Here is a 17,527-nt window from a genome sequence, read left to right as displayed (position 1 = left end):
TGTTGTGCCCTAGATAGGTGTAATCCAGGTCCTCCTTCAACCGTCATCCAGCTTCTATGTTCTCAAACAAAGTTCTCGGTGTTGGTCTTTCCAAGGAATAAACAAGCATGATAACAGTCCATGGATGCGCCTGATTCTGGAGAACACCAGCTTCCTCCAAGTCAACTTCAGCAATACATCCTCACCTTCCATGAAACCTTCGGGGCCATTTACTTCCGATCTTCCCTCCTCTTGGGGCGGCGACGGCAGAGCTGGCACGCCCATCTTTTTCTCTTGTTCCCACGCGACGAGCATCTGCACCCACGGCCACGGGTTCCTCACCTCATGGGCCTCAACATCCCCATCAGAAGGCTCAGGTGGGCAGCATCCACAAAGGGAGCCCAGTAATCGCCCCCACAGACCTCCGGTTCTGCCTCAGTCCCGGCCGGCTCGCACCCACAAACTGCGCAAATGTTGACATCTTGGCAGGTTGGATATTGCACAGCGTCGGCACAACAACGAGAGCGGATCAATCTAGCAGTTTGTACAGTTTCTGGTGCTTCTCTGCCCCCGCCTTATGCTGCTTTATGTAGGCGAGTTTCTCCGGTTCCTTGCGGGAGGGGTAAGGAACCCTAAGCCATCCGGGTGTCGTGAGTTTCCCAGACTTCTCCTGGTTCCCAACTTTAGAATGGACACCGCAGGATCTCAATGAGACAAGGGATGTAGGGGCGGACAAGGCCGTACCACGAGGGCAGGCAGACACATTGTTCGGGCGACCATTCCAACGACGGAGGTGCTCTAGAGATGCTGGGCTCAAACCGCGTGGATTGGATTGGTACTCATGAGGGATGCAGGATGGCCGGGAATGGCGATGGCGACCAGAGATCAAGCAAAACATCATTCCAAGAACATTAACATATTTCCGTATTTAACATGGGACCTCACACCCTTTATGCAGGAAGGAGCCTTGAAGAGATGATAGGGCATTCACTCACTATGACCTCGCCAGCTGCTATTCCTCATGTATCTGAGATCATACTGAGCCTTTCTTTGAGTCTAACAGCCCTCTGAGATACTATCTTCACATGACATTAGCAAGTTGGTTCTAGCTAGTGCTCTTGTTTTTTTTAGCAAAACAGAACAAGGGGCACTAAATTATATGTACACAAGTTATTTCTAATATCCACTAGACACTACATCTAATATGGAAACCTTTTCTTTTCCCGGCAGCCAGTTCAAGAGACTCTAGTACCTGTCACAAAGAATAACACAACGTGAGTGTCAAATAACCACACCTTCTTCTGCATGCAAAACTCCTCTCTCAAGGCGAATGTTTTCAGCATGCAAGTAATATCTAATACACTTTTTTTACATGATTTAGTTTCTATTCTTTGCAATATGTCACACAACTAAAACTTAGCGTCTTATAAATCACAAGGGTAGAAACAAAAAAAGATCTCTTAGCCAAAAAACATTTCCTAAAATTTACAACTTTACAGACAACCTAACATGGATTCTTTGGTAAAAAAAAAGTTGGATGAACTCTGTTCTCAACAATTTACCTTTTAATGCTGGACCAGCCATTTACGAAAACCAGAAACTCCCAAATATATCAACGAACAATGTCAACCTTACAAGGGATTAGAGACTGCTGTTTGCATATGCATTCCGTGATTGTTAACATAGGGAGTGTACGAGGAATTGATATGGCAACTTCATGAAAAAGTTTCATGGTGAAGTGTACACACAGCACTTGTACCCTGCACCACCAAACTTCTTCATCAAGGTACCACACGGAGAAGATATATGCGGCAAATCCAAATGCTATATACTCCTTCTGTTTCAGAATATAAGGTGCATCAACTTTCGCGCAAGTCAAACTTATGTATGTTTGACCAAGATTATAGAATAAAATATCAACATCTATAATACAAAATAAGTAAAATAAGAAAAATCTTTTCGTGATGATACAAATTTTTTATTGTAGATATTGAAGTGCTTTTTTCCAAATACTTGATAAACATGCACATGTTTGACTTTTTGAAAATTAATACACATTATATTTTGGGATGGAGGGAGTAGTTTCTAGAATCGACACGAAAAATTATGGTATAGATGTGGGTTCTCTGAAGCTAATAGCTAATGGCAGATTTACTAGATAAGACACTCGGGTTGCAAAGTACACCCACCAACTCTAAAAAGGCCTCCAGGCAGACCCAGGAAGCAGAGAATTAGGAGATTGTTTTTGAACCTGGTAGAAAGGTGGTCAGGTGCAGAAGATGTAAGGGAGTGGGCCATACGACAAAAACATGCAAGGAGCCGGAACCCGAACAAGAATTCCTATGATCTTATCTGATGTTGATGAGGAACCAACTTCAAACTAATGTGTCCTCTCATGTTAATTTGTTCTACATATCATTGATTAGTACTGAGTACTATGCTTAATCTGTATAAATCATTGCAGAAAGAAATGTGCACATGTGATTGAAGAACCTGTAGAAGCTCGAGAACAAACTCCAAGGACAAGGTGTGAGTATTGCACATGCTTTTAGTCACATTTTTACTGCCCACTGCAAACTTTTTTGGTTCAATAATCATTTCAGGAGAGAAGGTATGAGGACTGAAGAATCTATAGCTAACTACAAGAGGTATTAATCTGATTTGTACATATTTACATGTGCAAATAGATTGAAGAACCTGTACTAACTATATTATATTGTCTTCCTAACTCTAGGAAGAAAACTTATGTCAACATGACTCCTATGAAGAAGCCCACAGCCAAAGGAAATGACAAGATAACTCCAGTGAAGAAAGCTGCACCTAAAACGAAGAAACATGGAGCATGGATGCTTTGGTGACAGAAAAAATGGATGAACTCTGTTCTCAACAATTTACTTGCTGCACACGCCCATTTACCAAAGCCATGTAAACTCCCAAAATATCAACATAATTTATAGCATGGTATGATATTGTAAGCATCACATGGATGACAAGAGAGTGTATTGCACAATGCACATAAGCTTACACCATTGAATTAAAATATAATATATCTACAAAAACTGGAATATACATACTTGAGAATCGAACTGATAATCTAGATAATTTCTAGATGGGATCATGGGACTAGTTAAAAGAGGAGACGCGTACCTCTTGCAATAACTTCTCCAAGGTCTGATACAGTTGCAGTCAACTCTACGGTCCTTCGGCATTTTTTGAGTGTTTGAAATAACCCAACCTATGGAGTTAGCATAACACATTTCTCAGTGCTAACATTTTGCTAATAATACTTCTGTACAAAGGAATGAATGGCAGGGATCAAGCGAACTACCGTTATAAGATAGAACTGAACTTACAGAAATATGAACTTCAGTATTACGGCCATTTTTACTATCTGAAGGGCCTTTGCATATGCTCATCAACAGATTTTCCAACTGATAATTTCAGGAAAAAAAAACATAGAAGTCACGAGCATGAAGCTACGGAATATCACAAGTGTAATTTATTTTCACTTTATTAACCTAACAAATCTCTAATACACCCACCTGAATTGTGGTAGAAATGCATTTTCCCTTAATACATTCAATAAGATCACCTTTTTGAATTCCACATATCTCACCATTAGATCCTTTCGACACCTAAGGTTCAATTGCCAAATAATTACCATATGCACATGGGAAAAAGAGCACCTTCAGGAAGGCATTATATACCTCTCTAACAACAAGACCGTCATCAATGTTATACATACGACATAACATGTCAACATGAGAAGGCTCTAGAAGCTTGATGGCCTCAAACCTCATCCCAAGATGAGGCCGACCAATGTACCTACACCAAATCAGGTACCATTTAACATATTTCGAGCAAGGTATACATGGGTAAGTAACGCTTCCAAAATAAGCCATTTTAGTGGAATTCAACTTCTATCTTCTTTTTTATTTGAACAAGGACTTCTATCTAACACGTTTAAAATTTCCCATCACTAACCAAATATTTTGATTCAAATAGATTTCAAAAAGGCCCAAAGGGGATGAATCATTAATGGTAGTTAGATATGCTCAAAGAAGATTTTTCATGATTTTACGTAAAATTGAAACATCAAATTTAGATGAGATCAATTGAGTATCACAAAAACATTTGTTCATAAATATCTCCTAAGTTTAAATTCAAGCCATCCTTAAAAAAAGATGGGTTCAGGAAAAATGTCCATCAAAAATGAGAGAAAAAACTAAAACAAAGTTTTCCATTTAACTTTACTCTATGGCTATATAGTACTAAAGACATGCGAAGCAAAATTATAAAGTCTTATCAGTTCTCTCTTATAAATAGTTGTCATGATGAAACATTTTATAGTCTATAAGAGTGGTTCTAATTGTTTCTTTCTGTCTAGGCCCCATCAAAGATCCAGTGCTTGATTCGCTTATAAATGATTGTTCCTATATTATCTATTGCAACCACTTGTTGAAGCATATCACTATATATATAACACAACAATGACTATACTATTTGGAAAATCTTAACATAACTGAAAGGGCATACCAGTGCTCAAAGCTCACAAACAAAGTGGGGTCTGGGGAAGGCGCTTTCTAGACAGCCTTACCCTTGCATAATAATTTTGCAAGGAGGCTGGTTCTAACCCAAGACCTCTAGCCCACAAGTGGAGAGACTACCACTGGGCCAGGCATGCCCTCCAAAATCTTAACATCTTATGGCCATTAAATTGCGTAAAAGTGAGACAATAGACACTAGTTCGACCACTAATAACAACAACAATAAAAAATAGGGGAGAACACATTACCAAACAATAATAGATACTCCCTCCATTCCCTTATACAAGGTCACTATCAAAAATACATTTTGCATCAATACAAGGCCACCAACAATAATCGAGACAAAAATTAATGATGTTTCCTCTTACTACCAACTTTTTAATACTTATATGCATGTAGTCATAATGGCACTCAGCCACTTCCTTCCCATTCATTCGTTGCATGCTTGTGATGTATTATTGTATTAATGATTCCGGTTAACGAAAAAAAAGTTGACTTGCAAAGGAGTCATTAAATTTTGTCTTGGTACCTGTAATATGAGTTTGTGGCCTTGTATAAGGGAATGGAGGGAGTACTATCAAAGAGCTGAGAGGAAAAACGCACCGATATTTCTTCCATGAATCCAAACAATTGAGCAAAATGGAAGAAGGTATAAAAGACCCAAATCTCTCAGGGTCGTTGACCATTCCAACAACTTTTCCATTCAAGTCAATAACTAACCCCCCATTGTCGTACTACAACAATTCATATGGACAAAATATAAGATTTTGCAATATATAACATAAAATGACATAGAAAACTCAAAGTTGTAATGTATATAACTATCTCATGATAAGATATATTACCTCATTATTATAATCATCAGGGCCATCTGGAGAACAAAAGTACACGTTGTGGTGCCGCTCAAACATGGTTGGATTCAGATATTCTGCCCTAGCATATGTTATCCTTAGATTTAAGGAATTGTCTCTTCCTAGCTGAAAAACCTCTTGAGCAAATTCTACATCTTTTTCACAAAGAGATGGTAACTTGATTGGTTGATCAACCTCAACATTCAAGAAAGCGATATCGTAATGGGGCTGATAGTAGACCAGCTCGCCCTTTGCACTAGTGCCATTTAGCAAATGAACAGTGACCTAAAAAAAGTTCCAGAACAGATTTTATAAGATTTTTTTAACAATGCCTAGTAAGCAAGTGGCATATGATGTTTCCATTTTGTTATCAGAAAAGGCCAATAGCTAGAACAAAAAACATGTACTTTGTACTGGTGCCATCTAGCAAACGAACACTGACCTAAGAAAAATGTTCTGGGGCAGAATGTCTAAGATTTTTGAACAATGCTTAGTAAGAAGATCACATATGATGCTTTCGTTTTGTTATTATTAGAAACGGCCAACAGCACAAAAACATGTCATTTGCATTGGTGCCGTCTAGCAAATGAACAATAACCTTAAAAAAAAGTTCCAGAACAGAATGTAGATTTTTTAAATGCTTAGTGAGCAAATCGCATATGCCGTTTCCATGTTGTTATCAACTAGAAAAGGCCAATAGCTAGCACAAAAACATGTCCTTTGCACTGGTGCGATCTAGCAATTGAATAGCGACCTAAAGAAAAGTTCCGGAACAGATTATACAAGACTTTTGAACAATGCTTGGTGAGCAAATCGCATATGCCGTCTCCATTTTGTTATTATAAAGGGCCAATTGCACACAAAAAAACATTTGAATTGCAGCTAGTTAGATCTACACCGGGGATTAAATTGTTTATTTATTTGGGGGTGGAAGCGGCTGGGCTGGAAAAGAAACACTAGATTTGACTCACATCAGCATTAGGGGCATACTCTTGGCCGCCTGTCCAGACGCTGTAAGGAGCGTCCTTTGTGCGAATCAGCCGCGCAGTTGTCAAAACAAGGCCGGTTTTCTTGTCTGCATCCCAATCGACCCAAAAGCCGGAGCAGCGTCTCAGCGGTTCACCAACTGTGTGATTCAAGCACAATACATAAATTAAGTTGATGGATCAATCAATCCAAAACAGAGGGGGTGCAAAGCAAAGCTGCATATATGTACGCATACTACAGACCAAGGGAGGATGAAACCCCTAGAAGGAATTTGGCAGCGGAGAGCCCGGCCTGGCTTCCGGATGATAGATCCTTTGGATCGGGGTAGGCTAGATCATCCCGGTGAACCTACCTTCTGCCTGTCCAGACGAGCTCGATCCAGCGCCGGCCATGGTGAAGTAGGGGCCGATGACGATGTGGACAGAGAGTGGACGGCGGCGGTGGTGGAGCTTCCCGTGAGCACCGCGCTAACCCTAGATCGGTAGGGATTGTAGGTGGGGATTGTGGCAGCGATTAACCTCGTAACTCGTGCCCTGGCCCCCACATCTGTTTATATAGCGCGGGTCACAGGGGCCCACCAACCATATTGAGGGTTGGGCGCCCCCGATCAGGGCGCGGATCTAAGGGCCCGGTGGGCCGTTGGGCCCACACGGAGGAGATCAACCTAACATTCTCCCCCTTGATCTCAACTTTACTTTTCACCTTATACTTTCTAGTTTATTTGTTTCATCACATATTGGTACGTAGAGTATGTTTCATCGTCACAGCTTAATTGCCGATAGAATCATACAGCTACAACATACGTTTTGTTCAAAAACAAATTCTGTTCCTTTTGGGCCTATCCAGGAATCATAAGGCTTTCCCTTAAACCCATGCCGGCTAAGTGTTCCTTGAACACATTGGGTGATAAGCCTTTCGTTAGCGGATCCGCAAGCATATCCTTTGTCCTTATATGCTCGAGTCTTATAGTGTGATCCTGGATTTTATCTTTCACAACATAATACTTTATCTCTATTGTTTTGGCAGCATTACTCGACTTGTTGTTGTGAGCATAGGATACCGCGGACTGGTTGTCACAGTACATCTTTAATGGTTTGTGAATACAATCTACCACTTTCAAGTCGGGTACAGATTTCTTTAGCCATATCGCCTGCCCCGTGGCTTCGAATTATGCTATGAATTATGCATACATCATGGATGATGCAACTAATGACTGTTTGGAGCTTTTCTGCGAAATAGCTCCCCCAGCGAGAGTGAAGACGTATCCTAACGTGGATTTTCTATCATCTCTGCCCCCGCAAAATCTGCGTCTGAATACCCTTTTATCTCTAGGGAATCACTTCTCCTGTACATTAGCATGTAGTCCTTCGTGCCTTGCGCATAACGCAATGCTTTCTTTACCATCTTCCAGTGCTCTATGCCTGGATTCTCTTGATATCTACCGAGTACCCCGGTGATAAAGGCTAAGTCAGGGCGAGTGCACACTTGTGCATACTGTAAGCTGCCAACTGCCGAAGCATATGGTACTTCTTTCATTTGATCGATCTCGTACTGGTTCTTGGGGCATTGGAATTTCCCAAAACTATCGCCCTTAACTATAGGAGCAGGTGTGGCTTTACTCGCATGCATATTATACTTTTTAAGAATCTTTTCTAAATATGCTCCATTGTTCTAAGACTCCATTGTTCCTATCTCGGTGAATTTCTATGCCCAAAACATATGATGCTTCACCAAGATCTGTTATGTCAAAATTTGGGGATAAGAATTTCTTTGTTTCTTATAGCAGACTAACATCACTGCTAGCAAGCAGGATATTATCCACATACAAGATTAGGAAAATATATTTCCCATTTTTAAACTTTGCATAAATGCAATTATCCTCAATATTTTCTTTAAATCCAAAACTTTTAATCGTTTGATTAAACTTTAGACACCACTGTCTAGAGGCTTGTCTTAATCCATAAATGGATTTCTTCAGGCGGCATCCCATATTTTCCTTGCCTTCCATGATAAAACCCTTGGGTTGTTTCATGTGGACCTTTTCTTTTAAATCACCATTCAGAAATGCCGTCTTAACATCCATTTGATGCAACTCTAAATCAAAATGAGCAACTAATGCCATTATGATTCTGAAGGAATCTATCCCTTCTCTTTGTGTAAATCCTTTTGCCATGAGTCGTGCTTTATACTTTTCTATATTCCCTTTAGAGTCATACTTAATTTTGTAGACCCATTTACAGCCTACTGTTTTGACTCCTTTAGGAATTTCCTCTAAGTCCCAAACATCTTTGGAACTCATCGATTTCATCTCGTCTTCCATTGCCTTCATCCACTTCGATGAATGAGGGCTTCTCATGGCTTCTTCATATGAGGTGGGATCTTTTTCCATATGAACCATTTCTGTGTTATAAACTTTAAAGTCAGTAGAAATAGCTGACTTTCTTGGTCTTGTAGACCTTCTAAGGGCCTCAGTTTCTGGCACATTTTGTGCCTCAACTTCTGGCACTTCTTCTAAATTTTGCTGCTGCACCTCCCTTTCATGCTCAACAACTGGTTCAGTCGGCTCCTGTCGGACAGGTTCCGGGTCTACTCCCATAGTCGTCATGGATGGAGTTGCAACTGTTAGTGAGAAAAAAGGCTCCTGAATCATCGGATTAGGTGCATGCACCCTCTTCTCCTCAAGATCAATTTCCCGAGCTACCAAGCTCCCCCTCATCATTTCGTCCTCTAAGAAGACTGCATGTCTCGTTTCTACAAACTTTGTATATCTATCTAGGCAGTAGAAACGAAAACCCTTTGATCTGTCTGTATAGCCAATGAAGTGGCAACTCACTGTTTTGGGATCTAACTTTGCAATGTTTGGGTTAAACATTTTGGCCTCAGCAGGGCACCCCCACACACTGAAGTGTTGTAGGGAGGGCACCCTTCCTGTCCATAGCTCGTACGGTGTTTTGGGCACCGACTTGCTTGGTACTGTATTGAGAATGTGAATGTTGGTTTCAAGTGCCTTCATCCAGAATCCCAATGGCAAGTTGGAATAACTCATCATGCTGCGCACCATACCCATAAGTGTACGGTTGCGCCTTTTAGCTACTCCATTCTTTTCTCCCAGGGTGGGATACATTAAAAGCACATGAGTTATCATATCTTTGTCTTGCCAGAATTTCTCCTGCCATACGGGATTTTTGACATAATATTATATCAGCTTTACCCCGTTACGCAGGTATTTTTCCAGACTTTTCCCGCCATGCAGGTTTTATCATAATCATCTTTTCCCGCCATGAGGGTAATTCCCTGTAAGGGAACATAAATGCCAGAATTGGCTCTTTTGACTGCATATTCAATCATCAAATTTACGAATAAATCCGAATGCTCTTTGACACACATGCTTGATCCGACGTTGGTTAAATTAAGCACGCATGTTGTTTGTTTCATCTCAAATCATGTTGACTGAAAAATCTTCCTCATAGAGAGTACATGAAAGACCTTCATCAATCAAGACTCTCCATGATCTATCTCTTTTCTTTTGATGCCATTCTTTAGAGAGAACATACTCCCTCACGTTATGACCTTTCTTAGTCATCTTTCGGGTCACAAGTACCCAGCCATTCGCTTTCACGAATGAAAGCATGGAAAACTTTTATCTGAGAAAACATAGCCAATAATCAATAATAATGGGCATAAAAATAACCCTACGTTGGTCTGGTTAAAAAAATGCACATTAAACTTTTGAAACTTTCTTTTATATTCTAAATCACCGTTGTGGCAGAATTAGAATAAACATCATCCTTCTACATTAATTCCACATCACCGTTGGGAGGAAATGGAAATAATGCATATAACTCATAAACAGTGTGATGATAGTATTTCTATTAAACAACTTTGCTAAGAATTAATCATCATCATCAACTTTATTGCAGCGGGAACAAGAAATATACATTTTTCTAGTTCAAGAGCATTTCTTGATCTTTATCCGTTCTCTAAAAATTGATCACTTTGATACAAAATTTATCAGAGATTTAAACTTTGGATTATAGCACTGTTATCACCAACGTTGGTCAGAAAATAACAATACCATATTTTAACTTTAAAACAAATATCTTTCTTCTGTCATAGCGAAAACTATGTGCATCTTATTTCACCCATAGGGAAAAAACATTGCTAAGAACATTTCTTCCAATTAAATTTTCCCGTTGGTTCCAATTTAATTGGAGGATAAAACTTTTACTTTGCAGCGGAAACTTTACAATATTCTATTCAAAAACAATTCTGTACTCTTTTACTCTCTAAGCAATTTTAACCGGTTGGTTAAAAATGCATTAGAGAAGCAACAATTTAATCTTTTACTTTAGCTTTATTCACTTTTAAAAGAGCACCTTTTAATTTCAATAATAAAACATGATCATGTTATTAATAACGTTGGTCATAAACATAACATAATCATATTCATTCTAATAATCACTTTAACATGCTCTTAAAAACATAATACTATGTAAACTTTTTTTTCTTTGTAAAAGAGCACTAATTATTGACGCAACGGAAAAACATGAATAAAAAAATTCATGAACTTTTTATTAATTACAGAAACTTTCTTTGACCGAAAAAAAATCATGAACTTTATTATTCTCTATATAAAATTCATGAACATTTCTTTTCAGAAATTTGCATTTTACTTTTCAGAAACACTCTATTTTCTGAACAATCAAAAAATATCAGAAACTTTTCTTTTACTTTTCAGAGACCTTTCTTTTCCTGGAAAATCAAGAATTAGCCGCAGCAGAACCCAGCGCTCGTGGCCCTAAGCTGAAAAAGCCAGCCCACGGCCTGGCCTGCGTGCCGCCCGCGGCTGTGGCCTCGGTCCAGCGCCAGTGCGCGCGCTGCCGCCGCCGGCCTCGTCCACTTTTGGCCCAGAAGGCCCGCAACGCTCTAGGGTTTATATCTAGATCGTCCATCGCGATCCAACGGTGGCCCGTGGCTTTCGCTGGATCAAAATCGAGGGAGCGAGGGGATCGACCGAAACCCTCGGTCATTTCTCTCTCCCCCGCGCCGCTCGCTGCCTCTCTCGCTCGTTCCTTTCTCTCTCAGCGGCGAGGCAGAGAAGAACTGCTGCGACGGCGGCGAGAGCCACCGCGCCGCGCGCGCCTCTCCCTTTCTTTCCTCCCTTTTCTTTCTCCTGTGGCAGAGAGAGAGCAGCGCCGCTGAGCCCTCCTCTTCCCCACTGCGCGCGACGACGGTCGAGTGGCGGTGCGGTTGGAGCTGCGCCGTCCGCCGGCCGCCGGCGACGCCGTGGATCTACCACCGCGCCGGAGCCCCTCCCATATCCTTTTCCCCTCCTTTCTATGTACTGTCTCCATCCACCACCTCCCCACAGAGAGAAAGAGAGGCAACTGCCGCACGACAGCGACCTAGATGGACGGAGCGGCTGCGCCTCTGCTGACCCCTTCGCCGGTCGCGCGTTCCCCTTGCGGTGAGCGCGCCGCCGTCGAATGGATCGGTGGTGGTGATCTTTGCCCCTAAAAAGGGGTGGTGTTCTTCTTCTCGATGCCTCGGCTTGCCGATGCGCATCGAGATCGAGAGGAACGGCGCGGCCTTGCGGCGGCGCTACTTTTTCCGTTTCCGTGAAGGATTCGTTCTTTGCCCTGTCTAGGGTTCTTTGGGGAAGGGGATCTCTTTTTCTTTTTCTGTTTTTTTGTTTATTTGTACCGAACTAATCTAGCCAGTGGCATCTGATACCATTGATAGATCCTTTGGATCGGGGTAGGCTAGATCATCCCGGTGAACCTACCTTCTGCCTGTCCAGACGAGCTCGATCCAGCGCCGGCCATGGTGAAGTAGGGGCCGATGACGATGTGGACAGAGAGTGGACGGCGGCAGTGGTGGAGCTTCCCGTGAGCACCGCGCTAACCCTAGATCGGTAGGGATTGTAGGTGAGGATTGTGGCAGCGATTAACCTCGTCACTCGTGCCCTGGCCCCCACCTCTATTTATATAGCACGGGTCACAGGGGCCCACCAACCATATTGAGGGTTGGGCGCCCCCGATCAGGGCGCGGATCTAAGGGCCCGGTGGGCCGTTGGGCCCACACGGAGGAGATCAACCTAACACCGGATTCACGGACGGAGAAGAGCTCGGCAATGTGAAACCGAGTCGGGGGCTTGAAGCGATCGAGCGTGGGGATTTTCACAGGGCGGGGAGCTACAGGCAGGCAGGCAGCAGGAGCATAAATAAACAAATAAATAAATATAGTATGAACTGATGGAATAAAAATGGATGAGACGGACCTGATTCTTCGTCGCGTCTGGCCGCCAAGTAGTCATCAGGGTGAACCCACACGGACGGATCGGGCGACGAGACCTCTTCCTCCTCGCTCCACACATCCAACTTCCTCTTTTTCTCCGCCAAGGGATCGTCTCGTATGGTCGGATAAGCCGCCATGCTCCTTTTCTTGTTGGACCCGCGCTCGTCTTCTTTCCCGGATGGCCTCCGCCTGGAACCCACCCGATCGAGGAATCAACCGATCCTCTCGCAATCGCGCCGCCGCAGCCGCCGCCGGCGGCCAGTGGGGATTTATTCGTCCACTTTTTTTTTCCCCGGGGAAGGGATTATTCAGGAGACCGGATCTTCCGTGACTAGTTTCTGTGAAGAGATCTTTGACAGTCCTTTTTCTACTAACTCTTTCATAACCTGCTACATAAGGGATTTGGAGATGTTAGATAAAGGAGTTAGAGGAGGACCGAAGCGAGCCAGCATCGGACAATCTACGTGGTTATCCCCGCCCGAGGGTCATGCAAAGATGAATGTGGACGCGGCAGTGTCCATGCAAGGGGAGTGTGCTGCAACGGGAGTGGTGTGCCGAGACCACAATGGTAGATTCTTGGGTGCTTCGGCTCTAAAACTCGAGTTCATCACTTATGCAAGTACACTGGAGGCGATAGCTGTACGGGAGGGTCAAGCTTTGGCGGAGGATCTATATGAAAATTCAATTCAGATTGCAACGGACTGCAAGGGGGCGGTAGATGATGTCCAGAAGAACTCGGCGGCTGGGTATGTAGCTATAGTGCATGAGATAATACTTCGTGCAAACTCTTTTATTTCATGTAAAGTAGTTCATGAGTTTAGGAGCTCGAACTTCGAGGCTCACGATCTCGCTAGAGATGCTTTGTCGTTAGGGTTTGGCCGTCATGTGTGGCTGGGCCAACCAGGAGAGCTTGATTTTCTACCTGTAAACATTATGAACAATGAATAAAACATGCGAGGTTGTCTCAAAAAAAATTCTAAAAAAAGTAAATGGGTCATGATGTGCCGGCAGCCGTGCCCAACCTCGCGACCTAGGAACGGCCCTAGGCAGCTCACGTGTTGGCATGACCCGATTATAAGCATGTCGGGCCAGGCCCACCATAGGCTAGGCGCACACGGGAGATGCATGACACACCATGCAAATAGCGACGTGCCATCATAGGGGGTGTTGGATGACTAACCATTACTCCCTCCGTTCGAAATTACTTGTCTTGAAAATAAATGTATCTAAAACTAAAATACATCTAGATACATTCATTTCTGCGATAAGTAATTCTAAAAGAAGGGAGTATTTATCAACTCCCTTTTAATAGTAGGTAGAGATAACACAGGGCGTGCCGTGCCGGCTCATGGCCTCACCTCGACAGACGGGCACTGCACACACGCATCATGGACCAGGCACGACTCGTGTAGCCGCATGCCGAGCTAGACACATAAGAATCAGGGTGTCCTGAAACAACGTTGTCCTATTTATCGCGTAGGTCGGCCAAAGTCGACCAAACCGTATCCCCTCACTTGCTAAGCAACATTGGCCTGGCCCAGGCAGCATAGGTCTCTCAGGTTCTAGAACCTTCCTAGACTGCTTGTTCTCATCTTTTTTTTTATTTTACTTTTTTTTCATTTTTACGAGCATCATTCGAATCCACAAACATTTTTTGAATTTGTGATTCTTTGACATGAATATTTTTTTGAAATCATGACCATTATTCACATTTTTTAATATTGTTTTTACAAATTGGCGATCCATTAACCTTTTTTACAAGTTCAAGCATGTTCTTTTGAAATCATGAACATCTTTCAAATCCACAAACGTTTCCTTATAAATTCAAAACCATTTTCTGAATTCGATATTTTTTTGAAAATTTGTGAAGATTTTTGAAATTCAATTTTTGTTTGAAATGCTGAACAGTTTTTAATGAAGCAAAAAGACAAAAACGAAAGAGGCGCCCGCCCTGCTCATGGGCCAGCCCAAAAGCGTTCTCCATCGCGCAGGTCGCGAAATAGGAGGCTTCGCGAGATTGTCTCAAAAATAAAAATAAAAACCTACTTCTCCACGAATAAAAAAAAACACTCGACGAATAATTCCCCACTGGTATCCCCGTCAGGCCGTCACAGCCGGCGGCGGCGCGATTGGAGGATCCGCCACCACGACACAGTCGCGCGATTGGCAGACTAGTTCGGTTGGTTCCTCAATCGGGTTCCAAGAAAGAAGATGAGTGCGGCGGGTGCGAAGAGGTCCGGCCGAGATGATCCCTTGGCCTTGCCGGAGAAGAAGAAGAAGGTGATTGTGTGGAGAGATCCGGACGCGTGGGTTATCAGCGATGCCGACTTGGCCAAGATGAAACGCGACGAGGAATCAGGTCCGTCTCATCCATTTTTTCATGAGTCATCAGTTCACTCTTGATTTTTTCATCATTCAGCTTACTCAAGATGTAAACGCAACTGTTTAATTAATTAATTAATTGTTACTCTCGATCAATGTATAGCTCCCCCGCCTGTGAAAATCTCTTCGCCGTCAGTGAATCTGGAAGCAAGGCCGTGCTCTCTGCTGCCAAATTCCTTCTAGGGGTTTCATCCTCTCTTGGTACTAGATGACCAGTTGCGCCAATGGCGTAAAGGCCAAGGGTAAGCCATGTATTGAAAGAGTGTACATTAATATTATTCGGGGACATATTGAAACATATGAGAAAAATTTCCACTTACTATAAGTACAAGCGATGCAATACCCATATAATGTACAAGGACATATCAGTATTAACAGAACCGTTAATTAGTCAGACACAAACCCACACCCGAGAAGCAGATTGCACAGGGTTGAAACTTTTAAGCCTCACATTCCCAAGCAATGTTAAGGAGGACCAACAGAATTGAAATCACTGATGCAAAGTATCAGCAGTTAGAAATATTTATACACACAGCTTCTTTATTGTAGTTATATGATGATGAAATCAGTACGTAAATCAGCACCAAGGATAGCCGATCAGACAAACAAAAATTCTGCATCCTACTGAAAAACACTATTATGCAGGACTCATTTTAAAAGGCCCTCAATTCTAATTTCTATAAGAGCTTGAAGCTTTGGAGCCAAGGCTACGAACCTTCTCTATTGTGACTTCTAAATGTACCTATGAAAGTAAGGATCAGGAACATTCTCTATTAAACCAACAAACTGAACAATGAGAACTTGAAATATGTAAAAGTACTAATGAAAGTATTTAATATGTGCATGTACAGTGGACAAAGATTACAACACACGGCATGTTGCAAACATCCTAACCAGCGTACTTTTGATGTAACATGAGAACTTGAAATGTGTTAAATAGAGAGAAAAGGCTAATGACCTGTCTACAAAATAGAAGTGAATTGAATATTTACTACTCCCTCCGTCCCATAATGTAAGACTTTTTTTTACACTACATTAATGTCAAAAAACGTCTTACATTATGGGACGGGGGGAGTATAATGTAACATGAGAACTTGAAATATGTTAAATAGAGAGAAAGGGCTAATGTCTGGTCTAAAGAACAAAACAAATTTGAATATTCGCCAACCCTCGATGATCCAACTCACTTCGTATAATCCAGGAAATTAGGGAGCAAATATAAGTAATCCTTCAAGACGCTAGCAACATCTTCAGGATATACGAATCATTTCTGGTGAAAAGTTGAATGTAGCAGTAACCTTTTCTGAAGCACACAAATGCATATATAATCCTTTTGTTATATCATCTAGATCATCCCTGCAAGTACAGGTAAAATTAGATCAATCTCCATTAGCAGACGAACCCCAAGCCAAGCCAAGAACATGCATGGTGGTGGTGATAAATGTTCTTCTCCAGATTCGACGGAAGGCGTGTAGTGGAGTACTCACCGAGGAAATCACTGCCGGACAGGCCCTTGGCATCGAACAGAAGACCGCACCTCGTTGCATTCTTCTCCTGCCATTGTAGCTCCCTCTCCTGTGTCCTCTCGAAATTAAGGAAAGAGTAGTAAAGTAGTGAACTGAACATCGAAAGCGAGCAGAGGTAGCTAAGACGTATAACATTTTCACTGACAGCGCAAAGGGAAATGTGGAGCAAATGTGTTTTTGTTAGTTCAATGAAAAATAGAGATCAACCTGATGGTACTTCAATTTTATTCTAATCTGCCAAATGCTATTAAGGAACCTCTTGCTACTTCTCACCCCTCGCTCCTCTCCAGATGCCCCCACACTCTCCTCCTCCTCCTCCTCCCCGTCTCATCCAGCGCAAAGGGCAAGAGTGAACCAAGGACTGATAACTTGATCGAGGAAGAAACTTCATTTCCTTAATAGCATTTGGCAGATTAGAATAAAAATGAAGTACCATCAGGTTGATCTCTAATTTTCACTGAACTAACAAAAACACATTTTACACTGCCCACGTACTACTATTACTGTCCATTTGGAGTAGAATTTGTAAGTGAATGTTTATCTACTGCTGCACTCAAGTTAACTTGAATTAGGTCGGATGAATCAGATACTTCTGCCATTGGCATGAACAGGTCAATACGGCATGCACACTATACTGCCACTTCTGCTTCAGAAGTAAAACTTTTTGTATCTTTGATCATATTTCTAAGAAAAAGTATCAAGGGAACCAGCTATGAGGATAAATAAATGACCAAATTTAGAAGTGTTGTACACGACATTGATCACCTGGTCTCTGCAGAACACATCCAACTCTTCCTGCTATCCTGCAACATGTGGCCACCCCAAGCCTGAAATCCTTGATGCTCCATCCAACCTCTGAGTGGCAGTAAGGCGAAACCAATATCGATGCATGATGAAGCTTTCCAAAAAAAAATCAGTGTTCTTAACTAATGCATCTAATCAATTGGCCTGTACTCTG

General features: G+C 42.2%; 1 protein-coding gene and 1 long non-coding RNA gene across 2 annotated transcripts; both read right to left on the bottom strand.

Moving 5' to 3' along the window:
* Window positions 1-864: 864 nt before the first annotated feature.
* On the bottom strand, window positions 865-6,756 carry LOC123106236 (uncharacterized). Its single transcript, XM_044528456.1, has 9 exons — window positions 6,717-6,756; window positions 6,349-6,503; window positions 5,372-5,662; window positions 5,130-5,260; window positions 3,687-3,804; window positions 3,522-3,614; window positions 3,333-3,410; window positions 3,127-3,214; window positions 865-1,231 (listed from the first exon to the last, which is right to left on the bottom strand). The coding sequence occupies exons 1-9, from the start codon at window positions 6,754-6,756 to the stop codon at window positions 1,215-1,217; spliced, it is 1,011 nt and encodes a 336-aa protein (XP_044384391.1). The 3' UTR covers window positions 865-1,214.
* Window positions 6,757-15,711: 8,955 nt separating this feature from the next.
* On the bottom strand, window positions 15,712-17,406 carry LOC123106281 (uncharacterized). Its single transcript, XR_006451275.1, has 4 exons — window positions 17,335-17,406; window positions 16,531-16,618; window positions 16,231-16,399; window positions 15,712-15,785 (listed from the first exon to the last, which is right to left on the bottom strand). It is a non-coding gene; the product is annotated as an uncharacterized lncRNA (long non-coding RNA).
* Window positions 17,407-17,527: the final 121 nt, after the last annotated feature.

Source organism: Triticum aestivum, chromosome 5A (assembly GCF_018294505.1).
Source record: "Triticum aestivum cultivar Chinese Spring chromosome 5A, IWGSC CS RefSeq v2.1, whole genome shotgun sequence".
Lineage (NCBI taxonomy): Eukaryota > Viridiplantae > Streptophyta > Magnoliopsida > Poales > Poaceae > Triticum > Triticum aestivum.
Note: the sequence above shows the minus strand (reverse complement) of the source record. Positions and strands in the feature narration are given on the sequence as shown.